This window comes from Schistosoma mansoni, chromosome W (genome assembly GCF_000237925.1).
Source record: "Schistosoma mansoni strain Puerto Rico chromosome W, complete genome".
Lineage (NCBI taxonomy): Eukaryota > Metazoa > Platyhelminthes > Trematoda > Strigeidida > Schistosomatidae > Schistosoma > Schistosoma mansoni.
Window position 1 is genome coordinate 33,012,220 of NC_031502.1, and position 16,919 is coordinate 33,029,138.

The 16,919-nt window shown below is 33.7% G+C and overlaps 2 protein-coding genes across 2 annotated transcripts in view; one reads left to right on the forward strand and one right to left on the reverse strand.

Moving 5' to 3' along the window:
• Smp_018030 (hypothetical protein) overlaps positions 1-2,574 on the forward strand; it is a gene marked incomplete at its 5' end in the record, with an annotated part of 6,255 nt that extends 3,681 nt beyond the window's left edge. The window contains 3 exons of the mRNA XM_018789426.1: positions 466-616; positions 1,695-2,353; positions 2,392-2,574. Coding sequence (XP_018654871.1) covers positions 466-616; positions 1,695-2,034 — 491 coding nt within the window. The 3' untranslated portion in view covers positions 2,035-2,353; positions 2,392-2,574. The remainder of the gene's footprint in view (positions 1-465; positions 617-1,694; positions 2,354-2,391) is intronic.
• Positions 2,575-12,421: 9,847 nt separating this feature from the next.
• The window catches only part of Smp_132070.1 (putative nachr subunit), a gene marked incomplete at its 5' end in the record, with an annotated part of 91,808 nt that continues 87,310 nt past the window's right edge, over positions 12,422-16,919 (reverse strand). Inside the window, one exon of the mRNA XM_018789427.1 lies at positions 12,422-12,734. Coding sequence (XP_018654872.1) covers positions 12,607-12,734 — 128 coding nt within the window. The 3' untranslated portion in view covers positions 12,422-12,606. The remainder of the gene's footprint in view (positions 12,735-16,919) is intronic.

The following is a 16,919-nucleotide window of genomic DNA, read 5'->3' on the forward strand; positions in this document are numbered from 1 at the left end:
TGGTTATTTATTCTCTGAAGAAGTGGCTTACACTGAGTCACGAAACGCCAGAAAATCTAATTTATCTACTCGTTGGGATATTAAAAATATATTACTTATTTATAACAATCTACCCAATGCTCAATTTATTCAAAATTTACAGAATTTGTTTTATTTTCCATCATGAATATAGAATATTTTCTGTAATGTCAGAGGAGGGTGGTGCCTAATTTAGGGATATTTTTTGGTCAGTTAAAGAAAAAGTGGGAAATGTGTATTTTACGATACACAACTATGCTTTATTGTTGTTACTAGATTGCTTTAATTATATTTGGAAGTATTTCGTTATCATTTTAGTTATTATAACAATTATAGGGACATATATGCATAAAAAGCATGGTGTTAGTTATCTATACTTAATAATATATTTTTAATTATAAGAGTGTTTATTCACCAGCTGCTTACCTGTTTTTTTTTCAATACCAGCTCGATATCAACGCTTAGAAATTGAAAAGAAAAAGGCACGTATTCAAAAAACGGTCAATTCCACTCCAATGATTCGTTATCATTCATTTACTGTTCCAATTATTGAGGAACAACACAATATATACGGAGTGTTAGCTAATAATGATGATGAGTAAGTTTAAATGTTGGGTAAAATTTTGTTTAATATGCTACAAATATATCTTAGAATATGAAAAGAACAAATTTTTCATATCGTTTGGATCACTCTTGAAATGGAATCTATGTGAGAATTATTTTAAAATTAGACTATGCAGAATATATGCAACAAAAATAAAGTCTTATGGTTTTGGTCTGGCATCGATTCAACTAGCTTTCAGGGGGTTTATTTTCATCTCATCTGGATATGTATATTTACTGAGGGTGATTCCAATCTTATCTCCAAATGATCTGTTGGAGTTTTACCGTACAAGATTTTGGGATTAAGTGTTTAACTGATATTCCGTGCAATTACGAGCTCTTTGAATCGCACGCTTCTACATGACTCGAGTCGTTTTTAGTACCAGTTATCTTTTTAAATACTAATCAGGCTCAACATGATATATCTAAAAATATAGAGCGGTATCGTCTTTCAGTTTTATTTCTAAGTCATAGTTACAGAGTCTTTGAGATCCCATTTAGAGAGTCGATATCTGTTAAAAACACCAACTCAATACAACTGACCTTCATAACCAGGTGTCACTTTATAAACCTACAATTTTTCCTCTGTAACCAAACTCACTCTCGGTAAATAAGCTGCCTAACTTTGATACTATTTGTGTGGCGTTTCTATCAAACAAAAAGTTTAATACCGAAACAACTAGAATAAAAGTAAGAAAGTATAGACCAGATATTCTTAACCCGAAAAGATCACGTTTTTCAGGTATTGAGTTGAAGGTTCGGACCTATACCATATGTTCTTTAGTTTGGGTAGTTCGGTGATATCGTAAAAACCTAATCTTGGTCACCGGATTGCACCAAACTATTAAAAGCAATATGAAAGTCGGCAGCGACATTGTTAACTTTAAAAAAACACATATTCCTGTATTTTATTAACTTTTTACTTTATGAACATATATGTGGTTTATGGAACTCAACTATTCTAAACGTAGAATTGCTAACATATGTAATAAAATTTTGTTTCCAGTGATTTTATTTGTGTTTAACCTAAGGTTGCAGTTTTATACAATTTCTAAAATATTTATGCTTTATAGGTCAACTATTCGAGCTGGTCCCATAATTACAGATCCTTCAGCTAAATGTTCAAGAAATCTAATAACATTTGCTAATGATGTATGTTTTCGTGATTCAATGCCTGAAACAATCACTCCACTACCAGAACCTGGTTACCCTGCTCCTACTCCTATACGTCCAGAACGTCGTTTACGTATATGTCCAATTACTGGTTTACCGGCACGTTATTTAGATCCATTAACTTTAACACCATATGCTAATTTAGCCGCATTTCGTGTACTTCGACGCTTATATTCTATACATTTAGAAACAAAAAAGCCACCAATCGAGTTATTACGAGAATATCGACATGGTCGTTAGCAGTTTTTCTACTTTCGTATACATTAATAAAAAACTAGATGATGTTGTACATATTGTGTTGGTAATTTAAAGATTTCTTGATTTTAATAACAAAAACATTTTGTTCACTGAATAGTTCTTTTATGAACTCTTATTACGACCCAGCCACTCTTATTACTTTATGGTCTTGGACACTAGTTCACTTGACAGGTCCCCGAATCAAAACACGATTGAAAAGGGATGTAATTGTATCTCGAATAAACAAGGTTGAACGGAAGTAGGAATCACAGTAAAATAAACGTTTATATGCTCCTCCGCGAGGGCTAACAGGCGTAAGTAGGTAAGTATATTGATAATTTTTACTGAACGATATTCTAGAGTCTTCCTCATGTGTCCGCTAGCGCTGATCGATTAAGAAATAGCCAATCAGCGTGCCCCAACGCGTGCTTTACTCCAATTTGTGTCCCACTAATAAGTCTCTATACATGTACATAATTATCTTTGACTTATTCATGTGTTTATTTTTAAGGAGCTATTCTTATACATGCTCGTTTACAAATCAACGTTTCAGCATTCATGTTTGCGTTATTCCTTAGCCATAAATGTACCTTACTAATAAACATGTTTTGCATACTCGTAGTGCTTATTATTTATAGTTATACTCGTAAAAGGTCATAGAGGAGCATAGGCCGTCCACCAGCACTCTCCATCCAACTCCGTCCTGGGCAATTCTTTGCAGTTGCTATTCATCCTTTTGATGTCTGCTTCCAGTTCTCGGTGCAGTGTATTCTCTTTTCCTTTTCGCTTCAGGGTTCCAAGTTAACGCTTGCCTCGTGATGCAGCTTGGTGACTTCCGCAATGCATGTTCTATCCATCTCCAACGTCTTCAAATGGAAGCTAGTTTGTTCTCTCTCACAGTAGGCTGTCACTGATGGTATCCGGCCAAGAGACATTCAGTTTCTTGCGTAGACAATTGTTTATGAATACTTGTACGTTTTTGATGATGGTTGTGGTAGTTCTCGAAGTTTCAGCTCCATACAGTGGAACTGTCTTGACGTTTGTATTGAAGATTGTGACTTTGATGTTGGTTGACAGTTTTGAGTTCTATATGTTTTTCAACTGTGAGAATGCTGTTGTTGCTTTGCCAATCCTTATCTTTACGTCTGCATCGGATCCTCCTTGTTCATCGATGATGCTGCTGATCAGGTACGTGAAAGATTCTACCTCTCCCAGGGTTTCTCCGTCAAGTGTGATTGGATTGGTGTTCTCTGTGTTGTATTTGAGGATCTTGATTTTTCCGTTGTGTATGTTGAGGCCTACTGATTCAGAGGCTGCTGCTACACTAGTTCTCTTGACCTGCATTTGTTGATGTGTATGAGATAGAAGGGCTAGGTCATATACAACGTCCAAATTGTCTAGTTGTATCCAATCTGTCCATTGTATTCCGTGCTTCTCGTTGGATGTGAAGGTCTTCATAATCCAGTCAGCAACAAGAAGAAAGAGAAAGGGTGAGAGTAAGCAACCTTGTCTGACACCAGATCCTGTAAGGCTTGGAACCTGTTGTTAAGAGTTACTTTGAATTCGTTGAGTTTTTCATCGTCATGATAGAAGACTATATTAAACCTTTGTAATGCTGTTTGTTCAGTTGTCCAGCGCTTTTTTAGCTTCAGTTTCATCTTGGTAACCACCAGGTGGTGATTTGAAGGCTATGTCATCTCCTTTCCTGGTTCCTACATCTTCCATTAACCTTATGAATTTTTTAAGGGCACAAGTATGATCGATCTGATTCTCTATAGTATGATCCATTGAGACCTATGTTGCTTTGTATACGTCTGTGGGGAAATTTTGTGCCACCGATAATCATTTAGTTGAATGAACATAAAATTTCAAATATCTTCCCATCCTCGTTCCAATATCCCAGGCAGTCCATGTCGTCCTATGATATGTTCATACCCGGTGTTGTCCATTCCAACCTTGGAGTTTAGATCTCCTGTCAAGATGGTCAGGTCCTTTCCTGAGCACTTCGCTATGGTCAATTGAAGCCTCTCGTAAAACTGATCTTTATCGTCGTCGCTGTTATCATTGGTGAGTACATGAAATTGAGTAACATTCATTGTGATTCCCTCGTTTGTTTTGAAAGGATCCTTTTGTGATTTCGGATCCATGAGATTCCCATCATATAAGTGTTTTGCGTGCTTTCTTGGACAGCGTCAGTACAACTCAGTGTGTAGAGCATTTTCCTTTTCGTGACCAGAGTACAGTAACATCTCTCCCGAATCTATCCTTTTCTGTCCAGCTTGCGTTTCACTGATTCCGTGGCTATTTGACTGGTCCTCCCTGTCTCTCATATTGTCCGAACATTCCATTCACCTATATTAATCGTTGCTCTAATTGTTAGAAAGGGCATTAGCCTCGCGACTTCTGAAGAATATCGGCTTTCATCATAAAGCGTCATAATTCTCCCTTGAACCCGGAGGGTAGAGTGTAAATCGTTTAATTTGTTTACCCTGGTGAGTGTTTTTTTTTACCAAGGTTGTTTTCTATGGAATGGGATTACTGACCCCACGCCCAACCCTACTTTACTTGGGCTTGGGACCGGCAGTAACCGCAGAAGAGCTACAGGTAAAGTTACACATACAAACATAAACAAAGATGTACGAAAATGGTCACGGGAATGCATCCAGTGCCAGAAGTCGAAAGCACACAGGCACATAATATCTCCTACAGGAAAATTTCCCGTCGCTAGCTGTAGGTTCGACCACATTCATATGGACATTGTTGGACCGTTATCGATTTCCAATGGCTACACGCAAATACTGACATGTATAGATAGATTCACGAGATGGCATATAGCCATCCCGTTAAAAGATACATCGGCATCAACAGTGGCGAGGAAATTGGGGAAACACTGGATTACAAATTTCGGTGTCCCATCAACAATTACGACTGACCGTGGAGCTCAGTTTGAAAGCAAACTCTTTTAACAACTTACAGACACCTTTGGTATAAACAGAATCAGAACCACTGCTTATCATCCAAATGCTAACGGAATGATAGAAAGGTTCCATCGACAGCTAAAAACCTCTTTGACGGCCGCAGGAGGAAATTACAAACGGGATGCCAAGCTTCCTTTGATATCATTAGGCATTCGCTCAACCCTCAAACAAGACATCGGTTGTTGTGCGGCTGAGTCTGTTTATGGAACGACGTTACGTTTGCCTGGTGAGTTTTTTGACCGTGCAACAGACGTCCCAGCAGATATAACCAACTACGTGCAACAACTGAAACGAAAGATGGAATGCATTAGGTCCGTCGCACCACGAACCCGGAAGGCGAAGTCATTCGTGCCCATCGAATTAGACAAACGTTCACATGTATTCGTCAGAAATGATAGAGTACGACAGCCTTTGCAGACCCTTTATGACGGTCCTTTTAAAATTGTCAGAAAAGACAACAAAACAGTTACGATTGAAAGAGCTGGTAAATATGATACTGTTAGCATCGATAGAGTAGAAACAGAGTTTTTAGAGCATGTCGTAGAACAGACAACAATAAAATCATCCAAATCTGCATCAGAGCAAGCACCACACAAACTACCTGCAACAAGCAATACTTCACACCGAAGTTCAACGGCAAGATCGGGAAGAAGAGTACACTTTCCAGATAGGAACGTAGCAACAACCATATTTATCTAGCCCAAATGCTACAAATTGTTCTTTATTTTTATTAAGTGTTCTTGTTGGCCCCACGGATCTTCATCATACTTACTTTTAACTTCATGCAGTCCTTTTATGTTAAATCTACATTTCTATACACATATATAAAATGTTTCAACACATACAAGCTGTCATTACAACATAACGCTTACTCATCACATCGGGTTGTACATTTATTTTATAAACAATTTTTTATCGCTTTGTCGAACATAGATGTTATTGAACAATATTTTTTTTTAAAAAAACATCTACGTTCTGGATGGGAGCTTGTATAGCAAGCCCATTCAACTAATGTATTATTTGTGTGTTCTCTGTAATTTAGACATTTAATCCTTCTTGTAAGTTTATGTGTGAGTCTGATTGAGCGCGTGTGTCTTCACATCAGCCTTTAATCTGTTCTCTGATTGGTTGTAACCAAAGGCAATCAATAATTTCTCCACAGTCTATTAACACTCATAAACATATATGGATTTTTAACACTCACATACACACTCATTTTCCCTGTGTGCTTGCTTTCTGTACGCGTGCGGATTTTTACCGAGCTTCAACAATAAACCATCTCTATAACTGGTGTTCAGGCTTTTGAATAATCTCGAGTAAACCCATAATTCTACTAGGAGATTCAGCCTGCATTAAATATTCAGTTATCGGGACATTGTTTATTTACTGGAGTCAGATATAGAGGAATTAATCCTCTACAACAGTATAGGTTTGGTACCTGGAGAAAAAGATATATTTGTTGATTACCATCTTAATGTTCGAGAATGTGGAGATTTGAAGAGCCCCAACGTCTCGTTAAATAGATATTTAAACATGCCATATACATGACGTAGATCCGACTATTTAAGCTCAACGTAGTCTTGAGTAATAAAACTTACTTTTTATGGATCTCATTGAAATATTGTCTAGCAACATTGTATTCAAAACAACCCACAAAAAACATCCTATAGGTTGATGAAACACTATCAACGTTGCTGGATAACCAATGACGTAACTTTTGAAAATTGTAGATCAATTTACCTATAGATTTTAGTTGGAAAACGTTATTTCAGTAGTTATTTTTAGTTTTCTGAAGGATGATCCTTGTTGGGTATCTCATCTAATTAATAATCCCATCAAACCGAAATAACTGTAACTACCTTAAGCTTCATTTGAAGGTTATTTGTTTTAAGTAATTTCTGTTATTTAGGTCAAAATAAATTTAATACTTGTATCTTGTTTATTTATTATTTATTTAAACATATAAATATAGGTGCAAGGGGGCACCAGATATATATGCGCCACACAAAACAATGAAAATGGGAAGAGAAAGGGGGTAAAATCCATATGTAAAAAAAGATAAAAAAAAGGATAATGGTGGGGGAAACTGAAATGTACAACCAGAAGAACCCTCTCAGTTAAGGAGGTTATGACCACTCTTTAAGCAGAAAGTAAAAGAAGGTTACAGCGGGATCTCCATTGGCTTCTATTCTGAGTCATATCTGATAACGTCTTTAGCCACTGTGTAACACCATCTCCCGGACCCAGCCAGGGAGTCGTGAAGGACCAACAGAAGCCAGTCCTTTGCAGCTTTCTTTCGTACCACGACACCATGTCATACACTGACCACCTCTCCGCTTTTTCCAACCAGTCCCAGAGTCGGCAAATAATGCACGACGTGGAATTCTCTGGGACGGCATTCGTAGAACATGTCCAAGCCATCGAAGTCGATGCTTAAAGATAGTGACACTAATTGATACTAATAGTATCTTGTTGTCCTGACTATATCAATCAAGGTTATAATATAAATCTTTTTGAAAAATAAAATGATTTACTGATTAAGTATGATAAAGTTAGATTTGTTACAAGTAAATTTCAAATTAGTCTCAACTACAAAGTTTATTGATTTTTAATTTTCATATTTATTCTTACTTTAAATGTACTTTTAATAGAGTAATAATAATAGAAACGAAAATAAATATTCCAATATGTCATTTTTAAAGAAAAAGTATATATTAAAATGCATAAAAGTATACCATATAGCCCAATGAGGGTGTGGCTAGTAGTTATTTGTAGTTATTTTTAGGAAGTTCAACTTTTCTTGTATATACTTGATAAAGTGTTATGTCCCGACAACAATAGTGAATGGTAACTGAGATCCATTAATAGACTAATATTATGTACATATTTTTTATCGTATAGTTGCTAGATAAATAAACTATTCATGTTCCCCTTACCATGAGCTTTATTTTGAACTATAAACTATTATTATACGATTTACCATTCTTGAGTTATGTCCAATCTATTAATTACTATCTCCCAAATTCACAGCCACATTTGACTAAATCTTGTATAAATGTTAGTTTCTATTTGATGGTACGATGTGGTCAGTTTGCTCGGTATATAAAAGCAGTATGTTTGAAATACAAGGATTCATACCGCAGAGGCTGTTTTGGACTTAACTGGCTGGGCTAGGCGGAAGCAGGACTGTTAGTACTCTAGACTGCTCGTACGCTTTTCGTGTGTCACTGTTCCAATCGATAATTCGCTGCTCTCTGATTGGTGGTCTTATCACGTCATACATTAACAAGGCATCCACTCGACCACAAGTTATAACATAAAGTATAAATTATAACAAGACCCCGAAATCATGACAGATACTTTGTATCAGTGAATTACTGCGAACTAGAAAGTATTGAATGGTTTCTTTTATTCTTGGTTTCAGACCTCTCATCTATAACTATTTTGTAGATGAATTTCTTGAATGCTTTATGAATAGATGTGAATTGTCGAGTCAATAATACTGATAATGAGCCAGTTAACACATGGTACTTGATAATGATAACAAAGTGAATGACTTACCAGTTTCAATCTGAAGTATTATATAGGGATGGGGTGCAATACGTATGTTAGCTTCCTTAATGAAACATATTTTTGTGTCGTAATTAAAAGAATAGAATAGTAAATAATAGTAGTATTTTTAGTAATCGACAAGTCTTAAATAAGACAAGATGCACATTCTAGTTTCCACTGCTAGCCACTATCCAACTTTGATTACAAACTTCAAGCCTAATTAACTGAAATATTCACCTTGAACTATTGTTAGCCCATAAGGATCCTTATATACACAAAAACCTTGACTTAATTCATTTCTAAAAATGGTATACAGACGAATCCTTAGAACTTCCCTTAGTCTTTTATCTATGTTACAAGGTGGTACTTGTTCAATTCTTCTAAAGAGTAGTTCTAACTTCTCTCTGATTGGTGTTAAATAACTTTCGTTATGATTTCAAATGAATCTCAGACAAATTAAACGCTGTTTTCTTGTAGTCTTCAACTATTGAGTAGAATAATGTATATTGTTTAGCAAAGATAAGTTAGTATTGATAAGATAGAATTCCTAACGTTCAAAATGAAAGGTATTGGGATTAACTTGATATGATATTTACGATTACGTATAATTATGTAAGTACATGTGTAGTTGTATGCATTTATATGAAAAATTACATTAGATAATGGGCTTTTTAGTATAACATAATAATTTTTTCGTTTTTGTAAATACCAAACAATTTTTAGTGTTTAACCGAAAAATTTGACTCCGATTACCGCAGATACATGAAAAATGTGATTCCGTAGTTAAGTTGAACATTTATGTCGACTTAGTGAGTCTACTAATTTTATAGCCTTAAGCATTTTACCAATAGGGATCTAAACTACAAATAGATCATTAGGACACAATCAACATATGAGGTGATACATCGACATCAGCCCGTTTCTACACTACATCAGCGTAACAAGATGATGTCGATGAAATACACTATGCATCAATCAGAGTAGCAATATCGTCAATGCCTAGGAAAAAAGTTGCTTAACATAGTGAATATAGTTTTAAACATGAGAATAAATTTTCGTGAATTAAAAGTGTAGAATCAATTTAAAATTTAGTATTTCGGAAATGATAAAGTACACTAAAATTGAGAGTCATGTCAATCACATGAATGAGTTGGTGCTTCATGAAGTAAAGTTGTATAAATATCATCTCAACTTTACTTTCACCAATGAGTATTTTGAAGTGGATCGCATGTGAAATATATATATATATATATATATATATATATATGGAATATTTACAGATGCTTTTTAATTAGCTAATTCGTCTTTAATTGTAGACTAAAAGTTATTCAGTGAACATATGTAAACTATTGTGTATTTAAAAGATGTTTCTGCTTATAGAGTAGATGGATTAGGCTATTAGTAGGATCCAAAATATATATTTCCTATGCAGGACAAGTTAACTGGATGTACCTTCATCTCTTGGATCCTAATACTACTCGCAGTCCACCTACTCTATGAAACTTGTGAAATGAGTTCTTCCACCTTATCAATCAATATTTCATCTATATCTAATATTCTTTTTTTCATTTACCAATACATACCAGATGATTCCATCATATACAAGCAACAATTCAAAGGTATTCTTTTATCAAATATCAACCATCTCTATCCATTTTATACACCTATACATAACGTTTTACAACTATTAACTGATCCAAAGTAAACTGTTTCACCATAATATTCACATTTTGATAAACCAAAAAAGCATCTGTCCGTAATCTAACTTAACTCTGCATCAAATAAGGTCTTATTTCTAATCCCATTTTATTTATAATTCATTTCTATTGTATCTCATTCCAGTCATAAAGATATGAAATTTTAGGTTCTAGGAAATATTTATGACATAAGGTTAGCAAAAGCTTTTTACTAAAATATGAAATATATGCGAAAAGTATGAGTAATTAAATTGGATTAAAAGGAACTTTGAACAATGTCACTCAACTTTCACTATAGTCATTTATATCCCAAATATTCACTAGTTATAAAAATCAGTAAATGAATACTTCGTATGAACTTAGCCAATTTTCCCCAATATTCAATAAAAGTGTAATATCTAGCATTTTTCAGCATCTTTCCGTTCATTTAGTTAATGAGTGCTGTATATAAGACGATGATTTACACTGAGGATTTCATTTCACCCATCCGAGGCTATTTGTTTATTTATTTATTTAAACACATACATATTGGTACAAAAGGGCACCGGATACATATGCGCCACACCCGAGGCTATTTACGTATCTTCTATCTCAGCATACTGGATGGAAAAAGCAGGTAAATTAAAATTTAGAGTATAAAATGAAATCCTGGAGAGACTATAATTTATGGACGACCTTTAAACAAATCTTAAGTGACCTTGAGAAATATTAGTCAGTCAGAAGACAGTTGGTATAGAGCAAACATATATTATACAACACCAAAGAATTAGAGTGGGTACACTTCTTTTACATGGTCCAAAAACTTGTCAAGGTGAGAAAGAGGTTCAAAGGTTTTAAAATCGAAATGCATAAGGTAGAGGAACTCATCAATATGGCTCCATAATACTCGGTTTCTGGAGCTATATTGAGGTCACAAAAACTCTCTCAGCCTCGACTACATAGATTCAATATTGTTTGTATGTACTCCGGCCGTGTAAGTTTGTCATTTTTATTACGCATATATCTCTACAATACTCATACTTCTGAACAGACGAAGCTTCAGTAACATCTGCGAATATCTCAGCCAATAATACTGGTGCTTTTATTATACAGTTCACAGCAAATATTATAATTTGCCTTAGTCTCAATGTGGATCGAGAAAAAAAGTTCCTATTCTCGTAGACTTCTTCCTCTAACATATATTACATAGAAATATAACATCATCAGGGTAGTCTGCGCAAGGTCTGCAAGTCAATTGATTACTGCAATTACACATAAAGGAACTTCTTAGTGGTCCCATTTATTTTAGCCGCTTAATTGTCACGTTTTCTCTAAAATCCTCTGTGAACCGATTGTACATAAGCATCAGGTACTAAAATTGGCGCTGTGACCTTGACACCCCTCAGATGCTTCTGATTGGCTCATTCATAAATTATAATCTTGCCGAAATCCTTAGTAAAAAATGACAGCTCTTAAATCTAATACACATTCATTAAATAAATAGAAAAAAATGCCTAGTACTATGACACAATGAACATTGAAAAACATACATGAACACATAATCTTAACTCAGAGAGCCGAGGAGCGAAAAAACATATGGCTCAAAAATCCATGGATACATATTACATATCAATACTTCTTTTTAAATATTTTATTGCAAAAAAAGTAAATTGTTATCATTCAAAACAGTAATGTAAATAAAATTTATTATGTAATAAATAGTTGCAAACCAGACTATTATTATACATAATTAAGTAATATATTGAATAATCATAAAATAAATTATTCTAATCTGTTATATTATTTATAATTTAATCATTGAAACATAAGATAAATTTCTAGATAAAAATTACATAAAATTTGCTGTTGTTGTTGTTGTTGTTGTCGTCGTCGTCGAGAATCTGTCCATTTTGTTCTTTAAAAAAAAGTAAATTATGATTGTTTAAAATTATTGAAATAGAAATTTATCTTGTATAGGGAACATTTAAATAGGGAGGGTGATTTGAAAAACAAACAAACAAACAAAACAATAATTGTAATAACTAAAATGATCAATAATTCGTAAATACTCTGTTTAAATGTGTAAATATAGTTAAAAGGAACCAAAGAATTTCATATAGAGTTTATCATTAATGGATTTATATATATTTATTAATTTATGTTTACCATAAATTGGCGGCGCTTTAAAATGATAATATAGAAAAAAACGTTTTCTCTTCAATCTATACATTAAAATTAATAATCAATTGTATTGATTAATGATAGAAAATCAATGAGAAAAGTTTTGAAGAAAAAAATTATTATTTAATCTTTTAATTTTTTTTATCGATTTTTTTTCAAACTATTTTTAGTATAAATAACATTGGATATTATTGTTGTTGATTTCGTCTTTCTGATTGTAAAGCTTTAAGTCGTTCTAATTCTGATTGTATTAAACGAAATTCTCTATTAGCTTGTTCAATTTCATAAGCTCGTATTGCTGCTTGCCAACGATAATCTATAAAATTGAAATAAAATATATCTTATTAAAAATAATCTATAGAATAGTTTTATAATATGACTTATAAAAGGAAAATGAATTAAAACAAAGATGAATATACTGATTAAAGCATAAGTCAATTGAAGGTAGACCACCAAGGAAAACCTGGAAGTACTGGACGTCCGCTTCGTCCTATTATGGGACTCCTCAGCACTGCTCATCCACGATCCCGTCTCACGAGATTCGAACTAAGGACCTACCAGTCTCGCGCCAGAGCACTTAGCCGATAGACCACTGAGCCGGCATTCCATGGTGTTAATGTCTAACTTCAACCAATCCAATTTTTGTTGAGGTAAAGTCGCAAAATAATTTATTTTTCAAGTTCTATCAGTCCATCAAATGGTAGTATAATCTTGGAAAGTTATTGATAAGTTCTCGTTTCCATTGCTGTGAGATAGAAACTCACTGAAAACAATTGATAAATGGTTGCTCAACTTCATGGATTAGTTGGAGTTAGACATAAACACCATGGAATGCCGGCTCAGTGGTCTATCGGTTAAGTGCTCTGGCGCGAGACCGGTAGGTCCTTAGTTCGAATCTTGCGAGGCGGGATCATGGATGCGCACTGCTGAGGAGTTCCACAATAGGATGAAACGGCCGTCCAGTGCTTTCAGGTTTTCCATGGTGGTCTAGCTTCAATTGACTAATGCTTTCAACTATGAAAATACTAAATCTCCACAAAACCCCCTTCTGATATACTGATGAGTTGATAATAATTAAGATAAGTAAGATTTAGAAATTATTTTTACATTACCTATTATCAATATTATCACTTTGTCAAGAAGTTCAGAATGAATTTATTCAAGCAATTAACTGATTAAGATTATTGACTTCCAATGCAATATGGTTAGTCGACAGTCAATAAGTCAGAACATGAAGTTATCATGTTGTTTTTGTTAAAAATGAACAACTGAGTTATTTTAATATCATTGAAATCATGAATCGATCTATGTTAGACTACCGTTGAAAATCTGGAAGCTCTGAACAACCGTTTCATTGTAGTACAGGACTCAGCAGTGTTCATCCTCAATCTTTCATTCGAGATTCGAACCTAGCACCCTCGATCTCGTGAGCGAACACTTAAACTATAGACCACTGATCCGGCATCCAACGGTGTCTATGTCTAACGTCAGCTAATTCACGATGTCACATGGCAATCTTCTGTTATCTTCGATGGGTAGCTACCTCACAGCTGAACTCCAATGGTCTTTGTAATGAAACGTTAATCTTATTGTATTTTATTTACTGTTAAATTATCATGATGTAACTCCTATATTGCAAGGTTATTGAGGAAGTTAAGTAAGATTATCAGAGTTACTTATGAGTGACAGTAATAAAAAATAATTGTTAATGATTATTAATTACGTCCAGTTAAGTTTACATTTAATTAGCTCTATGATTGAAGGGACATTAGTGACTTCTTAATTTCTACTATTCTCAATATACAGTGATTTATAATTTGATTAGTTAATAGTTAGTTTGCCCGAATACAGGTGATTTCTACTATGAGATTTTATACTGAGTTTATTTATCTGGTACTATTTATGCAATTCCAGTATTGCACTTATTTAAGAGAGTTTCGTACTTTTTAGTCAGCGGTTTCTCTTCAGTAGCATAGTAATACTCAACGTAGTAGAGGCAAGAGTAAGTAGATTGGAAATCGATTCTGTTATCTCTTTTGGTTCTAATAGAAAGTTTAGTAAAGAAATTTTATTAGATATTGAGTGTACGAAGTTACAACAAAAGAGATAAAAAAATTTCTTGTCTGAGAAGTAAAATTCATAATAATACACTGTAAAATCATAATGTTAACTAAAGAAATCTTGTGTATCCAACTATTAAATAACAAATGTAATGAGGGTTTCGTCCTTCTAAGTTCTCAATATTTTTTCAGATCCTGTTTTCGTTTACACGTTTGTTGGAGACTTGTTTATCCAAATAATCTTAAGATTTCTGGAAATCTTGTCACAACAAGTGGAGGATTTTAACTAGTTATAACAAGAGATAATCTACTTCGAACTTAACTATTCTCAATATAAACATCTTATGTAGGTTTAACATTAATAAATTTAGTAAACAATCTAAGGAGAGTGAATACAGTGTGAAAATACAGCTGTGTGGTAAATCAAGACTGAAGTTTTCTAACGAACTGAAAAGAAATACACAAACAAATCTATAGGATCCTGAGTCACTCAATTATAATTCAATAAGGTTTGATATGTTCTTAAAGATACTTCGAATAAATATGGGCATTTTCTAGTGAAACTGAATTAGATATGGTTCTTAGACTACCATGGAAAAAAGATCTCTGGAAAATAAAACTCAAGTTTAAATGTGGTATAAGGACATGGACAACTGTAATTGAAAATCTTCATTTTTGCATTATAGTACTAAATCTAATAATAATATTCACCATAAACTAACAACTTTAAAATTTGGCGTTAACCATTAGGAACTACACATATGTTATGTGTTCGTATTAGGTTTTTTCATTGAGTCATATCATCACCTCTTGCCATTGGACATTGAACATTCAGGTTTAACTTCAAACTAAGTCGAGTATTTATTTTCCTGACAATTTATAAATCAGAATGCAAAATAGTTATATGATGCTGTATATTTTTTATTACTCTTCAGTTGATATACATTAGTCACATAAAATATTTCCTTGAATATTGAAAGTATGTGATCTAACTTCATTCATTGGTCGATGTCATAAAGTATGAATCAGTTAAAGAATCCGTCAGTTATAAAAGAATATACAATCCAGTACAGTTACTCATCGACAAAAGTTTCTGCAGTCAATATCAATATAATAAAAGAAAAATACCACGGTAAGGAGCAAACGATTAGAAATAATAGAATATAGTCTATAAAAAGAAACCAAATGTAGAGAATATAATCTGTAAAGAACGAATTAAAAATATATAATATCAATTAAAAACCAATATTTAGAGGAAGATAAACAGGGAATGAATTTCCGTCACTGCGATCGATATTAAACCATTTATACCAAACTCATTTTGTATTGTTTGTTTGAATCTTCCTACTGATGTTTGGGAGTGCAATTGATCAGTCTCTAATTGGTATATGTGCATTCTGTGAAGATAGCCTCAATATTACATTCTTAAACATCAATTAGAAGATTCAAAGAAACAATACAAAATGAATTTAAACTTCACTCTATTGCACAAGCTAGTGGCTATCAGGACTCAGTAGCTAAGTGGATAACGTGATGGTGTGTTGGGGCGATCCTGAAAATTTCTCGCAATAGACATGACAAGCTCAGGAAAACACTAAGAAGCATTTTATCCAATCAGCGTTTGATTAGAAGTTTTGCTAGAAATATCGCAAAAATGAAAAGTCACATGTAGAGGTTCTGGTTGGCTGATTACTACACTGCTACTATGTTTAGTAGTACTCTAGAATTTTCAGGAAACCCCAAGGACTTCTAAAATACTATAAAAACCCTATATTTTCTGTACATAAATGAACCTTTGGAGTAAAGTGCTTCTCGCATATTTTGCGCCTTTTCTCTCGTGTTCAAGTCGCTGTGTAGATTCAGTTTGGGGTTACGAGACTAGCTTAGAACCCGAATATAGCGGTCAATCAGCAAGAATTATCAGGTGTTTGAAGCGAACGGTGCTGGGTTCGAGTCCCAGAGTGGACATCAACTCTGGGATTAAGGTACATCCAGACGACAAGTCCCAAATTGGGCGAAACGCGCTTCCTGAATTCCACTGCTGGACACCATCCATCTTTGCTCATTTATACTAAGGTTTTCAAATTCATATAAGAATTAAATAACTGATCATTATCAAGAGGACTATACCTTTTGATGTAACCCGGACTTACAGTTGAGGATTTCACGAATTGATATTATATCTTGAGTTAGATATTGAAATATTAAATTCTAACTTATCAAACGTCATTGTACTTTTTTTAATTATTTATCTTAAAAAGGAACCTTCTATGAAATTTAATGTTAATTCATGAAAACATAAAATGAATTTAAAGTTAGTAGTCATTAGCTAACTCTGTAAATTATTAATTTTTAATCTAAAGCCTATAAATTTATGTTCCATTCAATCTAATCAACAATATGATGCGTATTTAAAAAAAAGATACCCACATGGATCTAAT